At 49.8% G+C, this 20,116-nt stretch overlaps 1 protein-coding gene across 9 annotated transcripts in view; it reads right to left on the reverse strand.

The window, feature by feature from the left end:
- MED12 (mediator complex subunit 12) overlaps nucleotides 1-20,116 on the reverse strand; it is a 614,738-nt gene that overhangs the window by 36,279 nt on the left and 558,343 nt on the right. For 4 of the 9 annotated variants that reach the window (XM_078640216.1, XM_078640215.1, XM_078640214.1 and 1 more), the window contains one exon: nucleotides 17,716-17,925. In XM_078640216.1, coding sequence (XP_078496342.1) covers nucleotides 17,716-17,925 — 210 coding nt within the window. The remainder of the gene's footprint in view (nucleotides 1-17,715; nucleotides 17,926-20,116) is intronic. The other 5 variants (XM_078640219.1, XM_078640212.1, XM_078640220.1 and 2 more) reach the window with 4 other exon arrangements.

Here is a 20,116-nt window from a genome sequence, read left to right on the forward strand (position 1 = left end):
GCCCTGAATGCGAAGAGAACGGGCCAATTCTGAGACCAAGGATCATGTTTCTCATCCTGGAAAGGCATCCTGAGGTGAAAGACAGAAGGCTCTACAGATGTTTTCCAACTCAGGTCTTAAATAAAAGATCAAAACAAGATACCTTACAAAACTGAGAGACAAGAAACTAAACCAAGCATGGCAACTCCGGCACACTATTACCCACTGAGAACACAATCTAGTAAGGAAACTTTACCCACCGTACTAGCTCCGGGGATCCGATGTGCTGGAGGACCATTAGGACTGTATATTTACCTGCATGTAGGCATAATACAGGAATTTGTGCATGCCCAGCCGGTGCCTCTCCACAAACATGTCCCTTGTAAACAACAAAGGACATCATCCCACAGCTGAAATAATGAGGCAGTGAGGTCTTAATGCTGTAGAACAAGTTTCTTACCTTCGGTAACCATGTATCTGTAAGAGACACAGGTTAGTTATAAATTCCTTACCTTAGAATTACCCCCAGGTGTCAAACTAGATTCAGAGATTTTTTTCTCTTAGCAGTACCACAGCACGTCTGTCGACTCTGCATTTGTTAGCGTCGTGGTCACCGGGATGACGTCACATTGTCTACTTAGGCGCCGGCCCTGCGGGCTGACGTCAGTTCAGACACGACTTTCCACACCAGAATCGCAGAGCCATGCAAGACATTGACCACTGGTGCGCCACAACTGGGGCCCAGTAAGGGAGTCCCTATCCTTAGAAGTCAGTTCGCAGAGTGGGGAGGATGATGGGGCGGTAAGGAATATATAACTAACTTATGTCTCTTACAGATACATTGCTACCTAAGGTGAGTAACTTGTTCATCTGAAAGAGACAGTTAGTTATAGATTCCTTACCTTAGAATAGGTACCCCAGCAATACCATCCCCGGAGGAGGGTCTGGGAACCAAGTTCACACTAGAAAGTCCTGGAGGACAAAACGGCCAAAGTAGCCGTCCCTCAGGACTTGGTTTTCCAGGCAGTAATGTCTGCTGAATGTGTGCATAGTTGCCCACGTGACTGCCTGGCAGATGTCAATAAGTGGGACTCCACATGACAAAGCAGTAGTTGCTGCCGTAGATCTAGTGGAATGAGCCCGCAGCCCCACGGGAGGTTTCTTTTTAGATAAAGCGTCGCAAATCTTTATAAAAAAAGGACAACACATTTTGAGATTGTGCACTTTTGGTCAGCCTGCCCTTTCTTGGCACCCACATAGCCAATGAAAAGTGGATCATCCACACGGAAATCTTTAGTGCGGTCATCAAGGTAGAAGGACAGCGCAGGTTTAGTGTCCAGACGGTGGAGTCTCTCCTCCTCCTTGGAAGAGTATAGAGGTGGGAAGAAGGTGGGCAAATTAATGGTTTGTCCCATGTGAAAAGGTGTTACTACTTTTGGATGGAACAAGGGTCTTGTTCGAAGCACCACTTTGTCCAGATGCACAGAGAAGAAAGGGGGCTTAGAAGAAAGAGCCTGCAAGCAGAGGTGATGGCAACAAGAAAGGTAGTCTTCAGATAAGAAGCCTGAGAGGACAGTTGTGAAGAGGCTTAAAGGAACAGCACACATGGTAAATCAAGACAAGGTTCAAGTCCCACTGAGGCATTATGAAAGGAGATGGAGGAAAAAGGTGAATAATGACCTTAAAGAACCTGTTAATAATAGGGGACTTGAACAAAGAGGGCGGATCTGGTAGCCGACGAAAAGCAGAAATGGCTGCCAGATAGCCTTTAAGAGTGCCCAGAACAGAGTCCTGCTGGGCCAAAAAATAGAAGGAACAAAAGAACCTCAGTAAGAGGGGCAGAGAGGGGATCCACAGCCTTTACAGTGCACCATGCCACAAACTTGTTCCATCGACAGGCGTACACTGTCTTAGTGGAGGGACGCCTGGCTGCCAAGATTAAAAGCTGTTACCTGTCGCCACTCATTCTCCACACAAGAAGGTGGCGACTGGACAGGTTCAGGTGGAGGACCCTCGCCTGCTACTGCAACAGAAATTCCACCCGAAGGGGCAGTCTGATTGGAGTATCGATAGCCAAGCTCAAGAGCTCGGGGTACTAGACTCTTCTTGCCCAGTCCGGGGCCACAAGAATGACTTGGTCCCAGTTGTGCTTGATCTTCTTCAGCACTTGAGGCAGAAGTGGTGCAGGTGGAAAGGAATCCAGGAAGCCGCAGCTCCACTCGCGATGAAAAGCATCACCGAGCGAGTGCCGCCTTGGAAACTCCAACTCGCAAAACTGCTGACATTGTGCGTTCTCTTCGGTGGCAAACAGATCTAACCAAGGCTCGCCCCACTGCAAAAAAAGAGACCTTGCACCACCTCTGAGTGAAGACGTCGTCCGTGATTCACCAGGTACCAACGGCTCAGTTTGTCCGCCCTGGCGTTCAGAGAACCTGCCAGGTGTTGAACCACCAGGGTCATGCATGCCCTGATGTTCCAGCCACTGCCAGAGATGCAGAGCCTCTTGACAACGGGTCCACAACCCCAACCTGCCCTGTTTGTTGCAGTACCACATGGCAGTGGTGTGGTCTGTGAACACCTGCACTGTCTTCCCCTTGAGGGAGAGGAGGAATGCCTTCAGTGCCAGATGAATCGCCCGGAGCTCCAGAAGGTTGATGTGGAGACCGAGACCAGAGGCCTCTGATCTCCACCTCTCTCAGATGGCAGCCCCATCCCAGGAGTGATGCATCAGTCACCACTGGGAGGTCTGGTTGGAGAAGGGAGAGGGATCTGCCTCGGACTCAATCCTGGTTGATTAACAACCACTGCAGTTCCCTCCGAGATCTGGACGTAGTCGGAGAGAGTCCCATGAAGCTGCACCCACTGGAACTTCAGGTTCCACTGCAGAGCCCGCATATGCCATCTGGCATGATCCACCAGCAGGATGCAGGAGGCCATGAGGCCCAGCAGCCTCGGGGTAATTCTCACTGAAATCAAGGATAGAAGCCGAAACATTGATATAATAGCCCGAATATCCCAGACTCGCTGTTCCGCAGGATAGGATCGAAACAACACTGTGTCCAGAACAGCTCCGGAGCAACTGAGAGGGACCAAGTGTTACTTTGGAAGTTGATAGTGAACCCCAGTGAATGCAGGAGGACCGCCGTAGTCTGGAGGTGGGAGACAACAGCCTGGGACGAGCCCGCCTTCAACAGCCATGAGGCCCAGCAGCCTCAGGGTCATTCTCAACGAAATCCAGGATAGAGGCTAAAACATCGGTATCATAGCCCAAGTATCCCAGACTCGCTGCTCGGGAGGATAGGTCCGAAACCGCGCTGTATCCTGAACTGCTCCGATGAAAAGGAGCTTCGGACAGGGAATCCGGCGTGACTTCGGCACGTTGATAAGTGAACCCCAGTGCGTGCAGGAGGTCTGCCATTGTCTGGAAGTGGGAAACGACAGCCTGGAGCAAACACGCCTTTAACAGCCAGTCGTCGAGATAGGGGAAGACTGGAACCCCTGATGTGGGCAGATGAGCTGCAACCACCCCCATCACTTTCGTGAACACCCGAGGGGGGAGCAGGGTGAACTGAAAATGCTCGTGGCCTACTGTGAAATGTAGGTAGCGTTTGTGGGCTGGCAGGACGGGGATATTAAAATAGGTGTCTTGCAAGTCCAGCGCCACCATCCAGTCTCCAGGGTCCTGAAGTCTAGGATAGGATGCAGGCCCTTGTACTTCTTAGGGCACCAGAAAGTAGCAGGAATAGCAACCACAACCTACTTCTGGTGCAGGGACCCTTTCAATAGCTCCCTTGGCCAAGATGGCTGAAACCTCCTCGTGAAGAAGTGCCAAATGATCCTTTGACATACGATCGAAAGATGGTAGCATGGAAGGAGGGGTAGTCTCGAAGGGAGGGAGTAGCTCCTTCAGACTATCAGCAAAACCCACCTGCCTGACGTGATGGTTTGCCAGTGGGGGAGGTGATGGCGAATTCTGCCAACCCTGGCGGCTGATGGGCCTGAAAGGTCAGACTAGGAGGGTTTGGAGGCTGCTGGTGGGGGTCGGAGGGTTCTGGGGGGGGGGGTGGAGAGGGCTTCAGGGGATTGGGAGGGTGCATAGGCCCACCAGCTGGCTTCCAGACTCGTGTCACTGGGTCAATCGCTTGAGCGTTTGACCCAGCTGGGCAGGTTGCCTGGACCGGTGGCTAGAATGGGTCGGATGTGGTGGGGTGTCCGTTCAGTAGCCACAAAAGAGGCAAATGCAGACTGTGGTGGATGAGAAGTTGCTGTGAGGCCTAAGGATCTGGCCGTAGCTTAGGAATCCTTAAAGTGCTCGAGCACTGAGTCTGCCTTATCGCCAAAAAGGCGGCGACCATCAAAGGGCATGTCCAGCAGAGTTGCTTGAACATCCTCCGAAAAGGCAGATGTCCTCACCCATGCAAAAACAACAGTTGATGGACTGAATGTAGAACAATGTCATACATTCACCCCAGTACAGAGATCTGGGCCAAAATCCATCGTTTTTTGGGTCACCATGCCATTCCAGTTTGAACCCAGCCATATGCAAATCAGTCTTGACCCTGTGCCCCATGGGAACAGTCCAGCACGATTTGCCAGGCCAGGTCCTCCCTGGACTGGAAACAAGTATCCTATGACCGGTTTCGGGGTACACCCCTCATCACCCAGGACAGCTTGATTCCAGTGGCATGGAGAGCAGGGGACCCACGTCTGGGCATAACCGTCTCACTCGGGGTGACAAAGGCACAAAGAACAGTTGATGGACAGAATGCAGAACAATGTCATACATTAACCCCAGTACAGAGATCTGGGCCTAAGTCCATCATTTGTTTGCTTACCATGCCATTCCAGTTTGAACCCAGCCTTATGCAAATCAGGCTTGACCCCGCACCCAATGGCAACAGTCCTGCCCGAACTGCCAGGCCAGGCCCTCCCTGAATGTTTGCATTGTCCAGCGTTCAGTCCATCAATTGTTTCTTTTGCATAGGTCACCTGAAGAGGTATGAGTATGCCTAGACGTGGGTCCCTTGCTCACTACACCACTGGATTCAAGCTAGCCTGGCTGATGCAGGGTGATGCCCTGAAACTAGTCCTAGGATGCTTGTTTCCGGTCCAGGGAGGACCTGGCTTGGCAGTTTGGGCTGGACTGATCCCACAAGGAACAGAGTCAAGATTGATTTGCATATGGCTGGGGTGGGGTGGTGAGCAAAAGAATGATGGATTAGTTATGTAACGGCCTGCCTGCTGTTCGGTTGGCCACGTGGTCAGATGACGCGGGCTGCCTGGCCGCGGCTTGCCTGGCCGCGGCAGCGGTGAAATGGGAGGGCCGTACAGTAGTCTTCTGCTCCTGCTATGTCCCGCCGGGCCTGCACTCCTCAGTGCTACCACGACTGGGCTCTTTTCTGGCAGATCTTCCCCAGGGGCTTCTTTTGTTGGGGGGCGAAGCTAATGCAGTTATGAATGCTGACATGGACCGATCCGGGGAGGGGCTCAGCTGCAGGGGGGACGGGGGCGTAGAGGGCTTTGTTACGGCATTGGGCCTTAGTGACCTGTGGCGCACATATCACCCCTCCAGTAGGCAATACACTTTCTACTCAGCTCGACACAGGACATCTTCCAAACTTGACTACTTTTTCACCCCACCGACCAGGTGGGTGCCATTGCTGACCCATGCATTATGGCCCGCGGGATCTCTGAACTCACACCGGTGGGTGTCACACTTCTGGTCCCGGTTATTAACAGGGCTTCCTTCCCGAGGATAGACCTGTGGTGACTCAGGGACCAGACTATTGGGGATAAACTCCTAGAGGGCTTGCGGCTTTATTTATAAGAAAATCAGGGCTCAGTGGCCTCCCATGAAACGTTGTGGAAAGCATATAAAACGGTGCTGAGAGGGCAGGCTCAGGCATTGCTTTGGGCCCAGAAAAAAGAGAAGCTCTTACAGATTAGTCATCTTGAAAAGGACATAGAACAATTGGAGCGCGAGGCCAATGTAGCCTCTTCGGCTGATCTCCGTCACAGACTGACACTCAAACAGAGGGAGCTTCGTTCCCTAGCTGAGGAGGAGGCAAGGGCATATGCCCTGGCCACACAGCGTCGGCTGTATGATGTGGGAGATCAATCCCTCAAGTTGCTTGCTTGGCTCGAGAGGCGGGACAGGGAGCGCTCATGGGTGGCAGAGGTGATGGACGGGTAGGGGTCTCTAGTATTCATTAGTATGGAAATAGCGGAGGCGTTTGCGCCTTATTTCGATAGGGTATACTCACTAGTGTGCACTAGAACTGAGAGTGACTGTGCTGAATTCTTGCACAACTTCGCGTTGCCCCAGTTCTCCCGAGAACAGAGCAACCGCCTAGACGCGGACCTTACGGGTGATGAATTCGGGAAGGCCCTTAATATGCTCCAATCCAGGAAAGCGTCTGGACCCAATGGGCTCCAGAGAGAAATTTACAAGAGGCAGGCAAACGTCATTACCAAACCCCTTCTCCGGATGTATTCAGAGGATCTAGATGTTGGTATGCTCCCATCGATCAGCGGGAAGCCACAATAGTGGTGAATAACAAAGCCGGGAAGACGGCGCATAAATGCTCTTCGTACCACCCTATTTCACTCAATGTGGAGGCCAAGGCCCTGGCGGAACGGGCTGTTCTTCCGGACATGTTGACGAGTCTGGGTTCATGCCCCGTATGAGCACCCACCACAACCTGCGTCGCCTCTATGGAGTACTGTACATGACGGAGGATGTTGGGAACGCGCAGACGGCATTGATGTCGCTTGATGCCTCAATGGCATTCAATAGTATTGAATGGCCTTACCTATTTATGGTGCTCCAGAAATTTGGCTTTGGCCCGACCTTCTGCGGCTGGGTGCGCCGCCTCTATGAGCAGCCGGTGGCTTGGGTTAGAGTGAATGGTACTATGTCCAGGGTGTCCCCCCTTAAGAGGGGTACCAGAGAGGGTTGTCCCCTGTCTCCCCTCGTTTTTGTCCTGGCCCTGGAGCCACGGGGTCATTGGATCAGGAGGGACGGGCATTTCTGGGGCCTAGCTCTTACAGATGACTAGGAGGAGCGTATTTCCCTATACGCCGATGATACTATCCTACATATGGTGCGGCCTTACAACTCGATCGCGTAGGCACTACACCTCTGAGTTATTCGGCAGCTACTCAGCATACACCATTAATTGGGGGAAGTTGTGATTTTTCCTTAATCTGGTCCCAACCACGGGTCCCCACTGGATTTCCAGCCACTGTAGCCACGGACCGGTTTAAGTACTTGGGGGATTACATCACACGAGACGTTGGGGAATCTTTCAACAGAAACCTTGAGCCCCAGTTAGCTCGTCTTGGGGCAGATGTTAGTCACTGGCGTTCATTACCGCTTTCTCTCATGGGCCGCGCAGCATTATTTAAGATTCAAGCCCTGCCGAGGCTGTTCTATATTCTCCAGAATACACCGTACCCTGTCCCCCAGGGAGTATTTGCGTGTATCTCTCAGGTGGTGTGGACCTTGCTGTGGAATGGTGGGACTCCCAGAATAGAACTCCATAAACTCAGTGGAGGGGTGTATGACGGGGGACTGGCGCTCCCCGATGTGCGATTATATTACTGGGCCTCACAGCTTCCGGTTGTCCATGATTTGGTATAAGCAGACAGATTCGAGCCGCCGGCTTATAGAGTCGATAGATTAGTCATGCCGGGGGCGTTAGGACATAGCGAGCATTTGCTCTATGCTCGGAAGCTGTGAAATTATTGGCATGCGCACACTAGAGTGGTGGTTCAATGCTGGAGGGAAGCAAACAAGTTTCTGGGGTGGACAGGCAGACTGACAGGTAGAACCCCCCTGTGGCTTGGGGATCATTTGAGGGAGGTGTCGCGATTGACCAGTTTTGGGGGTTGGAGGTTGATCGGTATAGAATACTTGGGTGACCTTTGGAAAGGATCTGTCCTCCGCTCCTTTGCCCACCTTAAAAAGGAGTACGACTTACAGGACTCACAACAATACCACTACATATGTCTTACACACGCCATTAGGTCCCACATTGGCAGAGACTCCTCCATCCCGGAGTATTCCCCCCTAGAGGATAGGCTACTATTAGACCCCATACTAGAGAAGCCAACATCCACTATTTACCGAAAGTTCATAAACAATATGCCAGACCCTTTGGTGAAGCTCCGGGAGGTATGGACCCGAGACGTTGGTGTCCTCGAAGATGAGGATTGGCAAGATGCTATACAGAGCCTGCATGAAATTGCAATCCGTCCCAGGTTTAGATTGGTACAGTTGAAAATCCTCCACCATATATACTACCCTCTCACACATCTATATGAGTGGGGCAAGAGCCCATTGGCCCTGTGCATACGGGGTTGCCAAGAGGAAGGCACTTTCTAACATATATTATGGGAGAGCCCTGAAATAGTCCCTTTCTGGACCAAGGTTACGGACACGATGAAGTGGCTGTTGTTGATCATCAAGGGAGACACATATTGGTCGAGACATGTTGAACTTTGGTTGTCCCTAGCCAGGAGGTGGAGATCTCAGATGCCCTGCAATGGGAACAGTGGAGGAGGGACCTTGATTGGTGCCAAAGGGCTGAGGAAACTATATATAAGAGAAGGGGCTGTATAATGAAATGGAAAAAGCTTTGGGGGCCATGGCGAAAATATAGGGGATTTGGAGAGTAATCATGTAATGGTATATCCCACTAGTGTGCGGATGTGCTATTTTTGTTCACCACAACGCTATTCTTTAATTTGTTTCTTGAACACCGTCTACTATGTCATGGTACTACGAGCTATGTTAAATAAAAAGATTTCAAAAATAAAAAAGAATGATGGATTAAACCCAGATCCTTGTGACTGGGGGTGAATGTTTGCATTGTCCAGCATTCCGTCCATCAATTGTTTCTTTTGCATGCGTAGCTTTAAATGGGAAGGGTATGCCCAGACGGTGGTCCTGTCCTCACTACGCCACTGGATTCAAGCTAGCCTGGCGAATGAAGGGTGATTCCCCGAAACCGGTCCCAGGATGCTTGTTTCCCGTACAGGGAGGATCTGGCTTTACAGTTCGGGCTGGACTGTTCCTACAAGGAACAGGGTCAAGACTGATTTGCATATGGCTGGGTCCAAACTGGGGAGGTGTGGTGAGCAAAAGAATGATGGATTAAACCCAGATCCTTGTGACTGCGGGTGAATGTTTGGACTGTCCAGCATTCCGTCCATAAATTGTTTCTTTTGCAAATGTCCTCACTCAGGGGTAGTGCCTAAGGACTACCGACGTGGCAATCTTTCTGCCCAGTGAGTCGGAGGTATTTAGTCAACAGCAAATCATGAATTTTGCTGCATGTCTCCCATCTGCCATGGCTTGGGAGAGAACAGCCCGGGCCTCCTCCGGGCACTGAGGCAGCACTTGTGCCACCATATCCCGTATTGTATGGGAGTATCTGCCCAAGAGGCACGCAGTATACACGGACCTCAGTGCCAAGCTGGAGGAAGAGAACATGAGCTTCCAAAGAAGATCCAGTTTCTTGGATTCCCTGTCTGGGGGAGCAAAAGTGAATGCACCCTTGGAATAAGAAGCTTGGACAACCATGCTCTCGGGTGAAGGGTGTTGGGTGAGGAAAATGGGATCATCCTGAGCTGGGCGGTGGCGGCAGGCAATCGTGCGTTCCACAGGAGCCCCTGTGTTGGGCTTGGAATAAGTTCCCAGAGGGACGTCCGTAAGGCTTCACTGAAGGGCAAGAGGGGTTCTGAGGAAGTTGTTGCAGGTTGAAGCACCTCTCTCAGAAGATTAGTCCTGACTGCCACTGAATGGCGCTCCAGGCCCAAGGCCTCGGCTGCCCTACGAATCACCACAGCATAGGACACTCCCCCTCCGTAGCCACGGTAGGGTGAGAAAGCGTGCCAAGGTCTGGGGAAGTGTCCAGACCACTGGCGTCACCCAAGTCCTCTCTCCAGTTCTGTTCTTCCAGCTGGTCTGCCAAAGGGTCCAGTGACCCTTCCCAGTCCTCATCACCACCTTCAGGGCGGTAGGGAACACCTGGGATGAACAAGGGAACAAAAGTACCCTCTGGTGTTGGATCCAATGTCGGTCTGGCTCTGGGTCCATCTCGGGATGAAGATAGGGACGGCGTTGGCTGGGGGCAAAGCTGACGCTGGGGACATCGTCGTCGGGGAAGGTTGAGTAAGGTTGACCGGTGTTGATACGGATCCAAGCCTGGATCCATGGGGACCCTCCAGAGCCGCCGGTATCGAATGCCCAGGGACCCCGACCAGCTCTGTGGGGCCAGAGGGTGCACCAGCGGAGTTGGGCTGCCCAAAGACAAGGTGGAGGGCGTAGTAGAACGTACAAAGCTAGGAAGGGGATGCCTTGGCTCCTGGAAATGGGGGAAGGCACGGAGTTTTACCTGAATCAAGCACCGGCGACGGAGCCTTAGAGCAACTACGCTCTGGATCCCGCATCGCTACAGGCGACCGACGGGTAAAAGGCGAAGAGCGATGGTGCTTCTTTGCCTTCTTCTTCTGCTTTAACTTACCTGAGGAGTGCGAAGACTTGTACAAGGTGTGGTGGCTCCGCGAACAGTCAACCACTCAAGACCTTCTCCTTGAGCGGGAGACACAAGGAGCGGACTGTCGGGCCTCCAAGAGCTTTCCGCAAAGACTTCGGATTCATGGCCAGACAGTGGGAGCACGACTTCGGGTCATGGTTGCACTTCAGAGACCAGAGGCACACGAGATGTGGGCCTGTCACAGACATCTGTTTGTGACCGACCTCGCAAGGATTGGAGCCGGTCCGACAATGGGAAATCCCTCATGCACCAGGAATGGATGACTCGAAAAAAGAAGTCGTCAAAAGTTAAAAAAAGCTTATTTAAAACATGACTAAGGGGATAAGCTCTCTCCGGACGCTGGGACGGGGAAAGAAAGAATTGACGTCAGCGCTGAGGGTCGGCTTCTAAGTATACACTGCAACATCATCCTTGCAACCACAACGCCGGATTCGATAGACGCCACCTACCGACATGCAGGGGTACTGCCAAGGAAATAATTCTCCGGATCCAGTCTGACGCCTGGGGGTAATTCTAATATAAGGAATCTATAACTAACTGTCTCTTTCAAAAATTAAGTTTATGGCAAAATGCAGGTTTTTTTAGCAAGGCTGGATACATTTTCCCATACACAGCTTTTTCATACTTGCAACTTTTTGAAAGCATAGGACTTTCTGTCTGCTATAGTCCAAGTGCCATTGGATATAATGCACTTGTAATACGGCAGACAGGATATTTGTTACGTTTGTGATGGAATAACCCGTCCGCCGAACTCAAGGTTTTAAATGGTCTACCTCGGACACACTTTTTGCAAAGGACGCAGTGGAAGAGGTCAACCTGGTGGAATGTTGTGCATTTGCAAAGAACAAATACTATCCATTGAGGTAGAGTTCTTTTATGAACTGTGTTTCCATTCTTGTTTCTCCAAGCACCCAATAAAGGGGTGGTAGTTAGACCTGAACTGTTTTGTGAGGTCAATATAGTAACAAACCACATCCATGGGGCACAGCAAATGTAACCGCTCCTCCTCCCTGGTCAGGTGGAGTGGTGGATAAAAAGTGGACAATGTGAGAGACCGTTCTAGATGGAATGGGAACTCCTGCCTTAGGGCTGAAAGTTGCTTTTGTTTAAAGTTCAAGCCTATACGGAATGAAGCATATGAACTGTGGCTTGGCATTCAAGGCCTGAGGTTCGCTAAAGTGAGGAGCAGAGATCACAGCAAGCACAAAGACAGGTTTAGAGATAGCAATCTTAGCTGACAACTGAGAAGTGCCTCAAACAAAGCACCTATCAGAAACGTTAAAACCAAGTTTAAGGCTCATAGTGTCATTCTAAATGGAACTGGTAGAATCTTGTTACTCACGCCCTTCAAAAAACGAACAACCACCAGAGAATTAAAAGACAAGGCCATACTATATTCTTGGACCATACCAACGGAGCAACTCTGCTGGGCTAAGGATAAACTTTACTTGACAATGTTGGTCAAGGTTGCCTTCACAGCAGCTACATGTTGCTCAGAACACCATGCAAAAAATGTGTTCCATTTCCCGGAACAGACTGACTTAGTCAAGGGGTGTGGGGCAAGAATCACGCTGAACACCTTCGGTGGAGGTGAAAACATCTCATATGGCCCTGCTTAATCTCCATACAGGAAGGTATAAGCACTTGACACTAAGGCATTGGAACAACCTCAAGACTGGAAGAGAAGATCTACTGTGAGTGGGAGACAAATTGGAGACACACAGAGAGAGGTACAGAAGGTCAAACAATCAATCAAAGGTTTGTTAAGCGCAACTACTCACCCGCGAGGGTCTCAAGGCACTGGGGGGTGGAAGGGTGCGCACAGCTCCTTGGCGCTTATGGAGTACAGTTGAGAGGCCAAGTAGGTCCTGCGGTCTTCCAGGGCCTACCATGTCTTCCAGGGCCCACCAGGGTTCGAGCAGTTGCCGGACGCTCATGGTGATTCGGTGAAGAGCCAGGTCTTGAGGTCCTTCAGAAACTTTGAAAGAGCTGATGTCTGGTGGAGGTGAAGAGAGGGTGTTCCATGCTTTGGCCGCAAGGAGGGAGAAGGAGCGGCCTCTCGCTCTGGCCTTCTTGATGCACAGCACCGTCGCAAGGGAAAGCTGGGCTGAGCGCAGGGGTCTCTGGGTGCGTGGAATGAGAGGCGGTGGTTCATGTTGGCAGGGCAGGTGTTGAGGAAGGCTGCGTGGGTGAGAAGCTTGAAAGTGATTCTCTTCTCGATGGGGAGCCAATGAGGCGATGAGGATGACTTGGGTCTGACGAATCCTCACAGAACACAAGGAATCCCAGATAAGGAAGAAAACACGTACTGAAGTGGAAACTTCCACTTCAAGTTAAATGTATCCCAGAAGACTACCTTCAGAGGATGGAGGGAGGCACCAAACTTGGGCAGTTGGTATTCTCACGAGAAGCAGAGAGATCCACTTAAGGTTTTCCCCAAGATTGGTTGTGAATCTCCTCCAGATGGAGAGAACAAACGTTTCTCAAGCACCTCAAATATTTGTGACTCCCTGTCCGGAGGTGTCATGGGGAATGAATTGGGATTCATCTTGCTAGTGGAAGCTTGGACCAACAAGCACTCAGGAGGAGGGTGTTCAGTAAGAAAATCAGGGTAGCCAGGCACCTGTCTACAACACCTGGCCACATGCCTGTTCACTGGTGGGCAAGAACAAAGCTTAGACCAAATGCCCATAAGGGTGTCCGTTAAGACTTCACTGAATGGCAGTAAGTGCTCAGAAGAGGTCAGCTCAGTCTGAAGGACTTTAGGAAACACATTTGTTTCAACCTCAACAGGAGGAAGTTGTAAATCCAGCAGCACGACTGATGACTTCCACAAAGGAAGTACTCTCTTCTGTGGATAGCCCAAGGAGGGGAAAGACACTCTATATCAGAATTAGTATGAAGCCCACTGGCCTTTTGTAAATCCATATACAAGGGGTAGTAATCATAATGTGGAGCTAAACCATCCTCATCATCTCAAAGTGGTGACAAACTATGGCCTGAGTCTGAACCGACAAGCTAGGGGAGCAGCTGAGGAAGTCTCAGTGGCAAAGGATGGGTTCTGTCTGAATCAGCTTGTACAGGAACCGGTTGTGCTGGATTGGAGTCAGTGTGAGGTTGGTTGGGGTCAATGTGGATTCGGCTCAGGGTCTGACATGGAGATCGGCATATGACTGAGAGCAAGATCAGTGGCACCTGACACCCCTGTGACTTCTGATTAGCTAGAGTGTGGGGGGATGCGGTTGTGTCCTGCTTCACCTTCTTGAGTTCCCGTTTCGATTTGGACTTCAACTTAGCTCAACCGCAAAGAGGACTCTGTCGCAGCATCTGCCTCTACAGTGGTAACATGTGCATGCTCTACTTAGAGATGGGTTTACATGGCTTCTTTCAATGTTCTGTAACGTACAGCTTCGCATCATGTTCCCGAAACACATTGTGGGTGCACGAGGTCACATTCCTGTCATGACGGAGTTGTAACCCAGGGCCAAACATGAATCAATCAATCAATCCAAATTTGTATAGCCTGGCTAATCACCGAGAGGGTATTCAGGCGCTGAGACCGATGCTCTGGCAGGCTCAGCTGAACAGCCAGGTCTTGAGTTCCTTACTGAATTCCGGCAGAGAGGTTGAGCTCCGGTGGTGAAATGGGAGCCTGTTCCAGGACTTCGCGGCACAGTAGAAGGAGCGGCTTCCACTGTTGCTGCATGGGGTGTGAGCCAGGAGGAGCGAGGCGGGCCGCAGGTGTCTGGAAAGAAGGTAGAACTTCAGGATGTAGTTGACTTATGCTGGTCCTTGGCTGTGAAGGGCTTTGAAGGTGTTGATCACCATCTCAAACGGACATCTCTTTGGGAACCAGTGGAGCTTCTTGAGGTGGGGGTGATGTGGGTCCGCTTGGGGAGGTCAAGGGTGAGTCTGGCCACTGAATTCTGTATGGTCTGCAGTCTCTTGAGGAGGTGCGTGGAGATTCCAAAGTCGAGTGCGGTGCCCCAGTCTGGTCGGCTGGTTTCAAGGGCTTGGGTCACGGTCTGTCTGGTGTCGAAGAGGAGCCACTTGAAGATCTTAAAGAGCATGCAAAGGGTGATGTAGTAAGCAGATGAAACAGTTGATCTGGCTTTTCATAATGAGCTTACTGTCCAGAAGGATACCATGGTTGAGGGTGTAGTCGGTCGGAGTGGGCGAGGGTCCTAGTTAGTTCGGGGGGGGGAGGATGCCACCAGGAGTCGTTCTATAGGGAGGTGTTCTCGAAGATCAGCACTTCTGTCTTGTCCGTGCTGAGTTGAAACATCTTGCGCAGTCCGTCACCAACATAGGTTTAGGGCAGCGACAGCATGGATTTAAGCCTGCAGTCTTGGCTGAGGACATGCTTCCGTTGAACATTAGAAATTGTTTCAAAACTGACACTGACAAAAAACGGGAATGGAGCACCCTATCAGTGTTCAAAGGCATGTAAAGAAAGGAACTGACATTGGTGTGCAGGGGTAGGTTTTATAGGGTCTCCGCCCCGTCACTTCCAGGTCAAAACAAGACCAAGGTGGAGCCACACTGCCACCTACCACAGTGCAGGAGCACTGCTGTGAAAGGTTCTCGGTACTACGGATGAGAAATCTCCAGTTAGAAGTGTCCAAGAGAACCAGTTTATCCTGGTAAAAATTCTGAAGGGTGGGAGAACTGATAGGTCCTGAATCTTTCAACCTCTGCAAGCAGAAGTAATAGTTAGCCACAAAATCTAATTTACAGTAAGGAGTTGAACCAGATAACTGTTCATCAGTTCAAGAAGAGAGAAGAGATCCATCAAAAAAGTTGTGGCAAGGTTCAAATCTTACTAGTGAACAATAAACTAAGGGATAAACCCAACCTCTTGAGAACATCACTGGAGATCTACATACGGTGGGTTTACCACGCAAACACATGAAAGCAGACAGGGTTACCCCAAAGCCCTTAACTGTAGCCACCACCAAGCCCACCTGAGAGGGGGACAAACTTGCAGACATTGGAAAGGTGCTGTTTAAAAGGATTGATGCCATCAAACGGACATCAATATATGTACACTGTCCAGCGGCCTGTATAGATTTAGTTGCAGACTACCTGCTAACCAAGATGATGTCTGCAACCCCATCCTGAAGCCAAAGGGACTCTCACTGGCACAGCTGAACCTCCATGTTTATAGCAGCAGTGTCTTGGCATTGGGTAGATAACTTTACCACCTTTCTGTGAGCACAGGTTCGGTCGGCGAGGAAGAGGTGGCTGTATGGTGAGAACCAACATACTGGGGTCATCAGGTCTGGATCCCAGATACCACATATAGTCATCGTGGGAGTTTGAAAGGGACATAATTGTGCTATGCAGCCTGCAAGGCTTGAAACCTGAAACCTTTTGAGGAGATATTTGACATAGTTGATGTTGAATTTGTCAGGGAGACACAAAGGATGCGCTCCAGATTGTCTCAATGAGGTGTTAAATATAGGAACTGATGAAAAAGTACTGGTTAGCATCTAATACAGCCTGGTGACATCAGATCCAGAGGGGATATCACGAATGGAGAAGCGAGGGACCATTCTGAGGTGCGCAGTCACTGCTCAGAAAAGGTTTCCAGACCAATCTGAAGCTTGGAATGTGTATTCACAATGTATCTATCAGAAGCCCTATCCCCCAAATGCCTCTGGGGTTAAGACTCATGAACATGGCCAATGAATCTTTACACTGATGGTGTGGGAGTTCCCACCGCCAGAAGAACCAGGGGCAGTTGGGCTCCTAACAGGTGCCAGGGTATCTTTCCTTGAAAGACTAGGCCCTGGGGACACTTGGTGAAGGTTTGGAGCTGTACTTAAAAAGGTGAGCACCTCAAAAGCAGTCCTTCTGTGGCAGTTAATGTCAGGTCTAGGACTTTCTATCGACAAACGTGTGCAGGTCCTCAGTTGTCCACACTGAGGCAATTTGTTTGCACTCACTATCTGTTTTTCAACAATTTTGTGCCACGCGTTTGGACATCATGGATGCAGTTTACTAATGAAGTACCAAATGCTCCCCATATCTCGAGACAGCGATTGAGATACAATCTAGACTTGAGAGGATGACACAGCATAACTTTGGTTAGGTTATCTTTGTAAAAGTAGGCCACTAAACACTTTAGGAAACAGTGTGCAACATGGGAATTTAACATTTTGACCATAGGTTGGGGTTATTGGCACGTTCCCCTATAAACTCTTATTAGTGCAGATAGATCAATGACTCTGAGAACACTTCCTGGGCCTAATATGTTCTTGTGAAAACACCCTGACATTTCAAGAGGCAATGGACCAAAGAGTGTCCTGCAAAAAGAAGTTTGGCCTTCAAAAAACTTTGGAAAAGGAATAATACACTTGCCTTGAAAAAACACAGTGGTTTAAGTCCCACTGCACAAAAAACAAATCTTATGTAGAACAGAGAGAAATACCCAAGATAGTACAGAGCCTTTGGCCACACTCCAATCGTCCCGGCCGTAGACCAGACACAGGCAAGTTATTCAGGCATGCAACATGGGTATGTGACAAGCTTGCATACCATTCCAGTTTCATTCTCATTCCTCTGAAGACCAGAGCAAGCCATGAACTGTAGAAATCAAGGGCCTGGAGCTGAGGATGTAGGAGTAGAAATATTTGAGACATAAACAATACAAGAGGCAGCATGTCCCCTAATTGGGCACTACCCATATCTTTACAGTCTCAGGGGGGTGGTATTGAGGCCCAGAATCTGAAACAGTCTTCAAATAGAGGTAACAGAAAATGGCACTGAGGCAGACTGACACTTTCATTCTTAGGCACCAGTTAAAGATTGCAATCTTCTCTTGTGGCCAGGCAGGGTAACCAGACAGAGCTCTAAGACAGCAGGCCTCAAAACAATCGATGCATATAGAAACATGTTTCATGCAGAAACAAGGGCTTAAAAAGTGTTTCTAAAACTTGCAGATCAGATCTGCCCAGTGGGCAATGTCTCATTTGACATTTAATGCCCTCTTTCGAGCTATTCACCAAGAAACAAAAAAGTCTTCAATTAAAAGGGCGACAGCTCTAAAGAAGGAAGAAGAGAAACTATCTCAACTATAAAACACCTCCCTCTGAAGGAGGAAGCCTGAGTGGGGGAATATGACCGACTGAGGAGGATGTCCAGAGCCTGGTGAGTCTGGCTACACACTTACCATGGGCTGCTGAGGGGGAAGGGTCTGCATCCCCAGCCCAGAAGGCTGACCCTGAGCTTGAGGCACTGTTGTCACCTGCTGTGCTTGTTGCTGCTGCGCCTGTTGTTGCTGTTGCTGCTGCGCCTGTTGTTGCTGCTGCTGCTGCTGCTGCTGCGCCTGTTGTTGCTGCTGTTGCTGTTGTTGTTGCTGCTGCTGCTGTTGCTGCTGCTGCTAATAAAATTAAATGAGGAATTAAGTTTTCTCCAAAGTAATTAGTCATCTAAAAACACAACCCCCATTTCTTTCCATGAAAATAACATTGTTACTGCAGAGCCATATTAATGGAGAGAATGCCAGTGAGCGAGAGATTAAGGCCAGAGGGCCTGCATCCCAGGCCCAAGGCCTCTCACTAGACGTCGTGTACATTATGGTCATTGCTGCCTAGGATGGCATCATCATACTGGGAGGGAGGGTGCCTTACTGGACACAGTAATGACGCTAACACCTCCACCAATGAATCTACAACTGCGCCGATCATCTGGCACCCCTCAAGCAAGCAACAAACTAGGCACCATCTTCCACCACAAGATCAAGCTGATACACAACAGTGGCGAGCAACAAACAAGGCACCATCTTCCACCACAAGATCAAGCTGATACACAACAGTGGCGAGCAACAAACTAGGCACCATCTTCCACCACAAGATCAAGCTGATATACAACAGTTTCGACACGCAAGACCCTCCCACCATGCCAGACACCACTGCACGCAACCACGCCGCACCCGAAAAGATCCTGCTCAACTGGACTCTGCTCACCCCAGTCAACACACTCAAGACCATGAAGAGCATCCGCTCTGGAGCCCCCTCAGACCCTTGCCCATATCACATCTTCCACAATGCAAAAAAAGGACCCCCTGTTACTAATATTTGTTCCTAGGACAGGTAAAATACAATTGTTCAATAAAGCAATACCTGGGCAACTACTTGGTCTCAAAGAAAGATAAGACCATAGATCAAAGGAGATAAATATCGACTCAATGTACCACAAATTATAATTAACAATTCATTTTATTTATAAAAAAGGAATTTTTTAAAAAGACTATAAGACTAAATACTATGTAAATTCACATATTATATACAATGAAAACAAAAATGACAAACAGTGAAGTCCAGGCCATGGGTATATTAATACAATGCAAACACTAGGAGATGATGGATGGAGCGCAGAAACATTTTGGAAACTCGCCCCCAGTCGCAGATCTGGGTTGAGTCCAGCATTGTTATTTATGTCATTTCGCCACCTCAGTTCAGACCCAGCTAAATACAAATCAGTCTTGACCCTGTGCCTCATGGGAACAGTCCAGCCCAAACTGCAAAGCCAGATCTTCCCTGAACCGGAAACAAGCATCCTGGGATCGGTTTCGGGGTAACACCCATCTTCGGCCACGCTAGCTTGAATCCAGAGGCAAAGTGAGCAAGGAACCACATCTGGGCATACCCTGCCAACTTAGGGCGAACAAAGCAAATAGAAGAAGTTGATGGACAGAGCACTGAAACTTTTCAGACACTCACCCCCAGTCACAGCTGGATCAAGAAAAATACGTGAAGTTAAGGAACATCGAAAACGAATCCAGCAGAAAAAAGGCATTCACCTGGTAAAGTATGATTGGGTAACTTGTCTATATGATGAGGAGACTTAGTCAAAGGTCTGGATGTATGCCCACTTGACAGAAGAACACTGAAGAATAGTAAAGGATCTTTTCTTAATGCGTCTAGGTATTGCTTTATTGAACAATTGTATCACATCTTCCAGAGAGCAGCCACCTCCATCGCCCCCGAACTTCGCTGCAACATCAATTGCTCCATCGAGACCTCCACCTTCCCCGACTGGAAACATAGTGAGATCACCTCCCTTCTAAAGGAGCGACCCGCCGACCCAGCCGACTTTAAGAACTTCAGACCCATATCTCTGTTACCCTTCCCAGCCAAGGTCATCGAGAAGGCCATCAAACCCCAACTCTCAGAGTTAATCAAAGGGAACCACATCCTTGACATCTCTCAATCTACCTTCCGAAGCAACCATAGCACCGAGACCACACTCCACGCTGCCACCGATGACATCCTCGACCGAGGCTAAATCACAGCCCTCATCCTACTGGATCTCTCCTACTGATCTCTGTAGGTTCTGAGAAGAACAGAGGTAATCTGACTCACTGTGTTTGGCTGACAAAGGAGTAGATCGAGTCCAGAGACTTGTCGCGGATGCCGGCATCATAGAGTCGCGTGATTAGGGTGCGACTAATGCTAAAGCAGTAAAACAGGGTCGGTGGAGTGGGCTCAGACCAAGAAGTCAAGTAGAACCAAACAGGTGGAATGCCCTTGCTGTCAATGCTGTAGTGCTTCATGAACATGTGCACTGGT

The sequence above is a fragment of the Lissotriton helveticus genome, chromosome 4_2 (assembly GCF_964261635.1).
Source record: "Lissotriton helveticus chromosome 4_2, aLisHel1.1, whole genome shotgun sequence".
Lineage (NCBI taxonomy): Eukaryota > Metazoa > Chordata > Amphibia > Caudata > Salamandridae > Lissotriton > Lissotriton helveticus.